At 34.5% G+C, this 12,352-nt stretch overlaps 1 protein-coding gene across 3 annotated transcripts in view; it reads left to right on the forward strand.

Annotated features, from left to right (window-relative positions):
* Positions 1-12,352, forward strand: part of CSMD3 (CUB and Sushi multiple domains 3) — a 604,683-nt gene that overhangs the window by 73,215 nt on the left and 519,116 nt on the right. For all 3 annotated transcript variants that reach the window (XM_005150930.4, XM_005150931.4, XM_031050517.2), the window contains exon 2: positions 9,884-10,106. In XM_005150930.4, coding sequence (XP_005150987.2) covers positions 9,884-10,106 — 223 coding nt within the window. The remainder of the gene's footprint in view (positions 1-9,883; positions 10,107-12,352) is intronic.

A 12,352-nucleotide genomic window follows, 5' to 3' on the forward strand; every position in this document is an offset into this window, starting at 1 on the left:
ATAAAACCCAGCCCAGTGGACCATATTGTGACAGCTGAGTGTCTATGTGCCTGCTTATGGAATGATAGTTTTTTTCTTTACTCTATAGTGATTTTCACTGTGTTTTCCCTTTTTAACTTCTGTTCTGCTTGCCCACCTTCAGAGGTGATATTTGCTAATACATTCATTATAGGGGTTGAGATCATGTCTAATTAATTTAAATGTGTCTCCTATTTAACTCAGAAAGTTTTGCCACTGATTGGAGTAGACCAAAGACTTCAGTTTTTTTCAACTGCTGCTTCCTATAATTCTGAACACACCTTTAATTTTGCTACCCTCAAGTAATTGAAGGTGATGTAAAGTGCATGGAGTACAATGGTACAATGGTCGAAACCCCATAGCAATGGCATCACAGGGTAGCAATTGACACCAGGTTTCTATAAATGTTTCACTGAAAATCTTAATATTTCAGCATAAAACAGTTAGATTTTTTTTTTCCTTTTCCAAGTTTATACCAGAGATTCAAAAGTCTGTATTTCCCTGTGGTCTAAAGCAAGAAGGTTTTTGTTTGTTTGTGGGTTTGGTTTTAAATTGTATTCCTTTTGAAGGTAATCCCTGTGAGTGAATGAGAAGACTTTGTAGGTTGTTTACATCTGAAGAAATCTAAGATGCCATAGAAGGCTGTCTGATATTTTTTTGAAAGAAGGAAACAGAATATGAGAAGATCGTCTGCATCAGTGTGCAGTAAATACAGTGATTCCTATGTTCAGTTTCTACTGGCAGAAACTTAAAACAGAGCCTTAATTTTGTCCCGATTTTCCAAGCACTGACTCTTCAAAGTCTTTTCTAATCTTGTTGAAGTCACTTCAAACCAACATCATATTTATTTGATAATGTTTATTTCTTATCTGAATGCTTACTGGAACTTTTTGAACATTGTGGATATCATTCTCCCGTCTCTCCCCTCCCTGAGTTTAACTAAATCTATGATGCCTTAGAAAGATTACAGAAACTGTTTTTTTCTTTCTTTAAAGCTATATACTAATTCAAACAAGTTACTTAGCTTTGCAATAATCTCTTCTCTGTTACTTATCTGAAACTGCTGCGAGATTTCAAACTACCAGATGTAACATGCAATTGTGGGTTGTTTTGGTTTTTTTTTTTATCTTCACTAGATTAAGTCTCTGTGTAAATCTCATTAGACAGATACATATCCTCGTTCCTAGATTTTAATGGATCTTCTATATAATGACAGAGGCTTGCTTTAAATTTAAGCAATTCAAGTCAGCATTATATTGAGTGTTCTCCTGTTATATTAGGATTAGTGTGAAAACTGTAATTAAGGTATTTGAACATTTGAACTTTAATTTAAAAGGGTGGTACTTAATTTCTTCAGATGATACTTTTGGGTCTTTGGGTTTTTTTGTTTGTTTTTTTGTTTTGTTTTGTTTTTTTTTAAGTGGGTATTTGCTTTTATTCCAGTAATGACAAGGGCAATGGCTCTTTAAACATCTCATTCTGTGACTGTTTCGGTTATTTAAGAATTCAGATTTTACCAATTTCATAGTATTGTTCAATGTGGAACATAGAATATGGAAGCGGAACTGGAACATGGAAAACGTGGAATCATTCTGCTGTGGACAACATAATTTACTCTTTTTTCTTTTTTTTTCTCTCCAAATATAACTTTTCAAGCCCTGTTATACACCTATATCCTAGAGAGCCAAAACCCTGTACTTTGTAGCTAAGTTTTTCTCTGTCAGCATGTAAAATACACTAAGAAATAGAGACAATAGTAGTGAAGAAGCTTTAAAAGCAATATATTGCATGGTTTCATGTTAATGATAGACTATTTCAGAAGTTTAATTTGACCAGCTACTGCGGTGGTTGTATCTTATTACTGTATTTCATGTGGTTGACGTGGAAAGGGTTATTTAATAGCACATCTTGACAAAAAGAGAATTTTGCTGTGATTTAAAATTTATGTTATTTTAAAATCAATTAGGAAGTCTATGCAAATTAGGACTTGTTATTTATGAAACAGCATAAATGCTTCAAAATGCTATTGGCAGTTCATAGTATTCAGGAATGGTCTTCCTTGCCATTTTGACTTGTTAAGTGATGGTTCTAAGCTAACTAAAATATCCTAATTAAATTTTATATGTGTGTGTGTGTGTGTGGCTATCTTTGCAGAAAAGGGAAAATGTAAAATAAGTATTTCAACAATTGATATTTACAATGGAATATCTGTTCATATCTTTTCCACAGAGTAAATTTCCGAAGTAAGCAAACACATAATCTGCATTAATTCATTTTCAGCCATCCCTTTGATATGTTCTTCCCTTAGGGCTGCTGGGGAGATTTCTAGATTTTCTGGTTGTATGCTGGTTATTTTGAACTTTACAAGTGGAAGAACTGAAGGAAGAGTAGGTTGTTCTCATAAAATAAGGAATCCATAGCTCAAGATGTTTATTCTTAAACAAAGAAGACAGAAGCAGGATGGCTAAATGCCATGGAGAACAAAATTTCTATTATTTGAAATCCAAAATATCTTTAAAACCCTCAAACACCTTTAGTATCTATCTACAATCTCCACAAACATAAAACTCTGATTCTCCTGCAAGTCTGGCAGCACTAGCATGTGTGAAGGGTATTAAATATGGCAAGCTTTCAATCCCAGCTTGTATTTTTAATTCATTCTGTGATGAGAATCTAAATGTCCTCTCTTTTTTTTTTTTATGTCTAGTTCAATTGCCCAGATGTTTGTCACATCTGAGAGATTACCCTTCTCTGGCTGCATGAGCAAGGAGGCAGTTATTTTGGAACAGATGATCCCTTGTCTACAAGGCATTTGAGATATTACATGAGGAATAGGAGAGAAATATTGAAATATCCTTAGGTGGAAACTTAATAACATACTGGGATAAAATCTTGAGTATATTTCAGCTGACTTTATTGAAAACAGACTTTCATCTGTGGTTGTGGTAGCAATGCTTTTAAAATAGAAGCAGAAGGCTCTTCCCTGTCAAAGATTTATGTACAAACTAAAATAATGAAGTACCTAAGGGTAAGTGTGAAAGTGATAATCTCCTTCTGTTGAATGACTTACAGGACAGCAGGTTTATGCTGCATCTTTTTTAAAGCTCCTTAAAAACTGGTGATACTATTGAAGTTAAAGCCTTTCCACTTTCAGTTAGAGGAAGTGGCTAACAGTTTTCTGTTGTAGAACAAGAGATACACACAATGTTAATAAAGTATTCAATATATGTAACAAAATACTGTGGATGCTTTTGTTAAATAAAATCCATTTTTTTTACTAATCAACTTTGCCATTTTAAGCTTCCTAAGGGTGGATGCATTGTGAACACGAACAATGCTGCAGTTTTTTAGACCTTATGTTTCTTAAAAGAAGGAACATGCTCAATGTTGACATGAGGGGGGCATAACCTTTTGTCCCTCTTCCACATTTTACAGCTGAGACCAGTGGAAGACAGCACCAACATATTTCTGAACCTGTTTCAGAAAAGGTGGCTGAAACAGAGATAAGAAATTACTCTCTGGAGAAAAATCAGTACTTCCATGAAGTTCTTCATATGCAGTGATAACTACTTTACAGTGCTAGCTTCTTTTTGGATGGTATTCTGTATGTTCCACTGAGCTTGTCATGTGGTTTCCAGCCAGCCCAGACTGGAAAAGTCATTTTGGCACCTTGTTACAGCTTATGCAAGAGCAAGACAGCCTATCTTACCCGATTATTTGCAGAGATGTATAACTATCTTTTCTCATAAGCCTAAAATTATACAAATCATAGACAAAGAAGGAGTCTTAATACAAACAACTTTTGAACACTTTATAATGTCTACATACTGTCACAATTTCCAGTAAGCTGTGGAGAGAATAAACATTCAAATACCTTGTTTGTGAAAGCAAATGCCTTTAAGAGCAAACTGAACTGAAATGGCAATTTAGTTAAAAAATCCTAAATTTCTTGTAACTCCTAAGTGCTGTTTTTAGTAGATGCACTACAATTGTGTGATTACAATGTACACTTCACAAACATAAGTTTTTTGTAGGTTTTATAAAGCTTTATTAGGAATTTCTCTAGACTAGAGAAAACAGTCTAAATAAGGAAATATGCATTATATGTAAAAAAAAATAATTGGCAAAACCAGAAAATAAAAAGGAAACAACACACAGAGACAGATATAATTGCAACAGAAGTTATTATTGTTTTGGGAACTTTAAAAATATGAGCATCATATACTTAATCTGTTGGGGTTTTTTTATTGGTCAGGTGAAATATTAGACAGACTTTGCTCAGCTGATAGAACGCTATTGTAAAATCTGCTGTTGGAGCTGAGGTGCAATTGAGAAGTATTCTTTGAAGTACAGAGTATTGGGTTAAACTGGAATAGAGGTCTATATGAATACAAAATAGACATTTCTGAAATAGCAGCAGGTCTAATGGCTTCTAGGTGGTATGGATACATACCTACCACATCACACAGGTTTAGTGTACTTCCATTCTGAGTGCTGTGGTGCAGCTGCTGGTATGTGCACCTTCTATGACTAGTGCAGGAAGAAAATGAGACTTGGAAGCAATCATGGGGTTATAATTTTCTGGTAGGAATTAACTGTCTGGTAGGACAAGTGAGTGCCCTTAGTTTAAAAGTTACCAGCCACACATACTAGGAAAGCACAGTGGAGAAATAAAGAATTATGCAAGCTACTGGACATTTAAGGGAGGCAGAGAAAAAGGTGAAGAGTAAGAAGGACTAAATCTGGGGCATTAAAGGAGGTAATTACCTTGCATGTTTGTACTGATGTGAAAAAAGTCATTAAAACTTTCTGTTGGAAGTTAATGTTAGAGAATGGAGGTTTCTTTTATGCAGAAAAGAGGCTTAATGGGAAATAGAAAAACATAAATGGAAGAGAACTAAGACATGAGGCAAAGAGATTAAAAGGTAAATTTCAAACACAATAAAATACAGTCATTTCATCTAATGAGCTCTTTCTCTTCCCCATTTTGTAAATGGGCCCAGAGACCTTGGTGTAAGGCATGTCAGAACAATTAAAATTATAGAGAAGCTGAGATGGTTTTGGAAAAAAGACTGTGTATAGATTTTCCAAAAGCTGGCAGGATTGATAGGAGAGAGAAAAAGGTTCACAAAATGGGGAAGGGTTCACATCATTATGAAATCTACCACTGTAGTATTCCAGTAGGTTCTCTGAAGTGCTAAGAACACATGTGAGATTGTCATATGAAAATACAAAGAAAGATGTTTCACAAATAGGACTATATGTGGGGAATAAGGAAACAAGATTGATAAGAGTAAAAAATACAACACAGACACCATAAAACCTAAGGCGATGATAATGCAAGTCAACAGAAGGAGAATTTAGCACAATGGAAGATCATTATGAGAAAAATCCTTCCTGATTTATGGTCATCATGAAAATTAAGTGCTCTTTGCTGCCAGACAGCCAGGTGATCAAAGCTCACAACTAGAAAAACATGTTGCAGAAACATGCAAAGAGCAGGAGAGATAAGTGAGTAAAGTTGATGGATTCTGAATGGAAAAGGACCACCATCTATGGGGCAAAGAACAACTGTGCAAATAGGTAGACTGCACAAAAAAATGGATATGAATATGGCTGACATGTCTAATACTTTAAGATACAACTGGCTATCCCTTAAGATGGGTACAAGAGAAAGATGATAAGATACCCAAGAAAAAAAAGCAGCATATGGACAACTTATCTTCCATTTTCTCAGTTGGCTCTCAAAGTAAATGGCAAAAAGTATTAAATACCTCTTTAAAAGGAAATGCTCAAACAACTTAGAAACATGTTAATTACTGTAGAAACAGTATAATTATGGTGATGACTGCTATTAAAGACTACATTAGATAAAAGAAATTAAACAAAAGATAAGGTGTATTTGGAAAGTAATGTGGAAATATGTTGTAAAATAATATAACTGAATGGTCTGGAGGAAAAGAAAAAGCAAAACACAATGTTGTAGTGTACTGAGTGAGTACAGTTATGGGACATCCAAGGGCAAGGGGTATGGATATGGCATAAGTATTAATTGCTTTGATAGAAGGCAATGAAAGTTTAATAAATAGTTTAAGTAAGAACTGATACTGTAATTCCACAATACATACAAGGATTAATGAGATCGGGAGGAGAGGCAGTGTCTTCTGATTTTAAGCAATATTTATCCATCTAAAATTGATGAGAATGAATTAGCTGAATTATAAAATCTGGTAGAATATAATACAGTGGAAATTTTGAATCATAAAATATGAAGAGAATATAACCAGTGAATATGTTGTTCACCCTTTACACTGACTTCAGCAAGTATTTTAGTTTTGTAGTCTCATGTCAAGCTTTTCAAAATTCTTTATCTCATGTTTTGAATCAAACCTTCACATTAATGAAAAACAGTTTGCAAGTAAATACTATTTTGAATGCTAATTCTGAAATCTAGATTATGATACCAGTTATTTCAGCATGAAGTTTGCCTCACAAAAATAAGTGTCATGCTTTCATCATTTGATCAGACCAGTTAGTTAATGCATTCTCTCTATTTTGAATATAACCAATTTGGTCTGCCAATGTAAAGAGCATTACAGAATGGATGAATATATGAAAGTAGGGATTAAAGTGCATGTTGTATGGATTCCATTGACAGGATCTTTTATTTTGCAGACTAAAAGAGTAGACCTACCAAAACCAAACTTAGCTGGTTTTTTTTTTTCCATACTTAGAAGTAAAAATGTATCTTCTGATATATGCACAATGTGTTATATGCTGCTAGCCATTGCGGAGAATTAGCCAAATTGCTTTCTCTTACAGCATACAAATAATTATCTTTTGGTATTGTTTGGATGTGGAGCAAAAGGAATAAACAGATCTTTCATATATCATGGAAATATATTTCATATGTATGCATAGGAATATAGGAACAAGTATTGCATCCAATATGGAACATTACATTCCTTAATAAGTCATATGTTATCTCACAGAGTACTTTCTTATTGTCGTGGCTCTGCTCTTCTTTATATTGGAAAAAAATCTAGTTTTATTTTGGTCACAAAAGAGCTATTATTTTGATTTTTTTTTCTTTAAAGCTGGCATTGAATTAACAGAACAGTACTTATGTAATTGATAGCTATCCTGACTTAGATACATAAAAAGTGACATAGATTCTGAATTATGGAGCTACATCATAACGATGAGCCAAAGTTCACACTGCTTTCCACACCTGGTCTGGTGAGATGCATAGCAATTAACAGTGCATGCTATTAAGTTTCTCTCTCTCCTCTCTCTCTCTCACTTCTTTAGTTTTCTTTCTTCTCTGATTCAACTGAAGAAGCCTCACGAAGAGATTTCTAGAAAAACGCAGAGAACTATATGCACACTTGCCTATTTTAAAAGTCTTATTCCAGTAGCTATATTTGGTGAGAGGTGCTAGATTTCTAGGATGAAAATCTTAGTATGAGGAAATAGTTTAGTTTTGTAAAGTGACTGGCGCACAAACTGCATTCCAAGAGATTATTTCTAAGTGCTAAATAAAACAGCTGAGCTTCAATAATAAATAATAGCATATAAAGGAGATTTAAAAATAGTTTGAGTATATGAGGGAGATTCAGAAAGATATAAATAAAACAGACTCCTAGCAATGAAGGTTGATAACAAATGAAAGTTTGTAGGCATTGATATGAAAATGAATTCTCTAAGCTAACTTGAGGTAGAAGATAATATTTGCTATACATGTTCAATGAGGTAAATAAATCCCTAATTATTATCTAAGAGGATCTTCCATTCTGTATATATCTATGATATATTGATATTTATAGTAAAAGAGTAATCGCACTACATAAGAAGTATCTTTTCTTACCATTGTATATAAATATGTAAAAGCCAAGACAAAAATATTGCCTGTATCCTTCTTCTGTTGTCAAGAAAAGTTACTTTAGAGTGTAGCAAGTGTACACAAAGTGTAAAAACTAATGAGATTTCTGCTTAGTACTTCTGAGAAAAGGTTCTGCACATTTAAATGCTCAACACGAAGACAAGCTTGTGAATATGCCATAAAGAAGATGACTTAATGAGCCCAAATATATACACATGTGTATAATTGAAGAGATGGCATCTGGTTTGTTTGTTTGTACTTTGTTATGAAATGTATATCCTATTTCTCTGAAAGAGCATGCTGAGCAGCCAAGTGCTTGTGATTTTTTTCAGCTGGTATCTTCCCAGTAGCAGGGTGGGCTTGCACTGAGCATGCCTGGGGAAGAAAAGCTTTGGACACTGCAAAAGACAAAGCAAGAAAACTTATCTAGTATTTAATGGATAAGAGAGCATAACACCTGTAAAGGGGAGGTAGGCCTACAGACACTGCAAAGCTGGCTGAAAGAAAAAACATGTCCTAAGACCTAGAGCAGGTAGCAACTGTTGTTCACTGAGAACAAGAGTATAGGAAAGGACCTGCCCTGCTAAGACACAGTGACTTATGAGATCTTTTAACAATTATTCTTGTTGTCTACTTTTTCTCAGAAAATGGATTTTCTATATAAACCAAAATTGCTTATAGTCCAAGAAAATTTGCCTTTTGAATGTAGGGGCCTTTTCCGACATTTTGGGATATTCATGTTAAAAAGGATCTATTGGCAGATCTACATTTCAGCTTTAACCCATGTACTGATTTTGGCTGGGATAGTGTTAATGTTCCTCAAAATTGATCAAAAAGAGTGTTGAGAACACAAGATTGTTTTAGATATTGCTGTACAGTGCTTAAACAGACGTTCCTAAGAAGACCTTTCTGTTTCTCATGCTGCACCTTCCAGTAAATAGGTTGGGGGAAACACAATAATTTGGGAGGGGACACAGCTGGGACAATCTGGTCTCAACTGACCAAAGGGGTGTTCTGTGCCCTCTGATGTCATACTCAGTGGTAAAAGCTGAAAGAAAGGAGGAAGGGAGGGACATTCAGGGTCTTCCTAAGTAAACATTAGGTTGGAAACCAGGTTTCCTGGAAATGGCCCAAAGTAGGCAGTGAATTCTGTATTCTGCCTTGCTTATATGGACAGTTTTTGCTCTACCTTTCAATCTCTCTTTTACTGCAACCCACAAATTTTTCTCACTTTTAACTTTTGCAGTTCTCTCCCCCATCCCACCAGGGGGAGAGTGGTTGAGCGAATATGTGGGACTTTAGCTGGAGTTTCACAACACCCCCTACTTAGGGTCAGTCAAAACACATAGGGTTTTCATCGTAATATTTTATTTTGGTATAGAATATCTTACTGCTTTCTGGTTACAAATGCACAATGCAATTATTTTACTGAGATAATTTAATGATGCAACAGATGGCTATTTCACATTGAGTCTTTAAGTACCAAGCTTTTGTAACCTAGAAATATTGATTGGAAAAATCTTGTTCAGAATAAATAGCTTTTCAGTCTCTTCCAGTCCCAAAATCTGGGAAGAAGCAGCAGAAGGTTAATCTAATCTGCATCAGACCTGAATCAAAATAAACCATTTACTTTGCTCTCGCTGCTTCTCTGTCTTTTTACAAGAAAGGGAATTGTTACAAATACTTTGCTTTATAGATGACCAAAAATAGTTAGAGATGTTGTTACATATATTTATTTGCAAATATGCTACCATATGTCTTTACATAAACAGTATGGAAAACACATTTGTTAGGTGGGTGGGGTTGTTTTGCATTAAGTGGCCAGGATTTGTATTAACACATGGGATTTACCTTTCTAAATGCAGTACTTGCAAAAAAAAAAAACTGCTTCTTTTTTAGAAATAATGAATTCAAAGTATGTATTTTATTGAAGATTGATATAAAAATGGGTTGCTTACTTCTGTTTCTGTGTTATTTTTTTAGGATTTATTTATACCTGTGGTGGAACTCTAAAAGGACTTAATGGCACTATAGAAAGCCCTGGCTTCCCATATGGATATCCAAATGGTGCCAACTGTACGTGGGTTATAATAGCAGAAGAAAGAAACAGAATACAGATCGTCTTTCAGTCTTTTGCTCTAGAAGAAGAATATGATTATTTGTCACTATATGATGGGCATCCTCACCCTGCAAACTTTAGGACAAGGTAAACAATAAACATTACTAAAATTTAATTTATGTTCATATCTTAAAATACCTGAGAAAATATTCAACTTCTCTGAATTATGAATTCTTTCTTATTTAGACTTTAAGGTGCACTTTCCTTAACTAATAATAAATGTCATAAAATCTATGTGATGCACTTTAATTCTAGTTAAAGTAAGTGCTTGCAGACCAGAAAGTAAATAATTTCCTGAGCTGCATAGAAAGAAATGTGCCCAGCAGGCTTAGGGATCTGAATCTGCCTACTCTTCTTTGCTCTCACATCCAGCTCTGGGTCTACCAGCACAGGAAAGACATGGACCTGTAGAAGCAGGTCAAGAGGAGGGCCGCAAAAATGATCAGAGGGATGGAACACTTCTATGAGGAAAGGGTGACAGAGTTGGGATTGTTCAGCCTGGAGAGGAGAAGGCTCCAGGGAAACCTAAAGGGGGCTTATAAGAAAGACAGCGAGGGACTTTTTACAAGTGCATATAAGGTTAAGGAGAAGGGGAAATGGCTTTAAACTGAAAGAGGGGAGATTTAGATTATACATTAAGAAAAAATATTTCATTATGAGGTTAATGTAGGAACACTGGCACTGGTTGTCCAGAGAAGCTGTGGCTGCCCTATCCCTGTCAGTGTTCAAAGCCAGGTTGGATGGGGCTTTGAGCAACCTGGCCTAGTGGAAGGTGTCCCTGCCTGTGGCAGGGGGATAGTGCTGGATGGTCATTAAAGGTTCCTTCTAAGCCAAATCATTCTGTGTTTTTTGGTTCTATGATACTGTGATGAAAAATGTAACACATATTCCTAATCATGCAACACCTGTTTTCATTTTACTTTGCATAGTTCTGCTCTAATAAAGGGATGTGTTTTCATAATATAATTAATTCACTGATAATGATAAAACTTACATGGGATGTGATCACATGTAGGAGCCCAAAAAGGCCCTCACTGTCAATCAAGACTTCTATTGGTTAATTCACTCTAAATTGTAACTTCAGAGTATAGCTTCTGTGCAAGTACAAAAGAATAAAAATTTTATTATCATTAGGAACTTAACATTTCTTACTGAGTTACAGTTTTAATGAGCATCAGAAAAAAACAAGTGGATGAAGCTAGGAAGAAAGAAGGAAGAGGAAAATAATATCTTGCAAAGACAAAAGTTTTTTCTTCATATGTCTTGTTCAAGCTACAGAGAAGGATTATGTGTATTTGTGTGCAAGTATATGTTCATATCTGTATATATCTACCTGTCCACATAGATACGTAGATACCTATGTACATACATAGATCTATGAGTGCAGGATTATTTTATATCAAATTAAACCTTCAAAGCTGGAGGTATTTATTTGGTGTATATATATATATTTATATATGTATATATTTTTTAAAGTCATTATCTTTAGAATTATGTCAAGGAAGCCTGGTATGTTCAAAAGTTTTGGTATTGTGTATTTAGGATGCTACTATATGCTGGTGAAGAATAGGATAAAGATTTCTGTAGAAAAGAATAAAGAACGTCAGCACTTAAAAAGGAAAAGATGATTAAGTCTTCATAGGTCTTTAAATAGACTACTTTTGCAAGACTTACAAGATCTTGCCAGTGTGGGGGTGCAGTAGAAAAATAGTACATATTTGTGTGAGTGGAGAGCTGGGTTTTAAATTAAGGAAGTGTGATAGTGAAATTATGCAAGCTTTACTAAATCGTGGTGACGTTTATTTTCTCAGACTGCTGTAGCAAGTAGTAAGGTCATATTTTCTAGAGACTTTTGCAAAAGATTTTTAATTAAACAACAAAAGTTTTACAGAGGTACAGCTGATTGTGGAAACTTTCTTTCTAGAATGGGAGTAGATTTTATCATTTTACTTATTGATATTAATGAAAGTGCAATTATATTACAACTGGTCACCACTCCTCTTAATTTTACAACAGGAAAAGAAATGTTTTCAGAGCACTATATCTGTATATAATATATACATTATTTGCATATAATAGATATATATGTGTATATATATAAATTTGTATATTGTAAAATATACAACATGACAGCTAAAAAAAATCTCAGACAAGGCCACTATTTTCTTTTCCCACTTCAATATTTTGATTGAAAGTTTCGATATGACTGAAAAAGATTTTGCATTTGGGCTATTTCTGAAGCTCATAACCTCGCTCTCTTGATCCAGTTTTGTTCATTTTTTTCATTGATCTCCTCAGAACTGCATCTTGTTGAAATTTGCCAGTTCATTGAC

This window comes from Melopsittacus undulatus, chromosome 1 (genome assembly GCF_012275295.1).
Source record: "Melopsittacus undulatus isolate bMelUnd1 chromosome 1, bMelUnd1.mat.Z, whole genome shotgun sequence".
In the NCBI taxonomy this organism is placed as follows: Eukaryota; Metazoa; Chordata; class Aves; order Psittaciformes; family Psittaculidae; genus Melopsittacus; species Melopsittacus undulatus.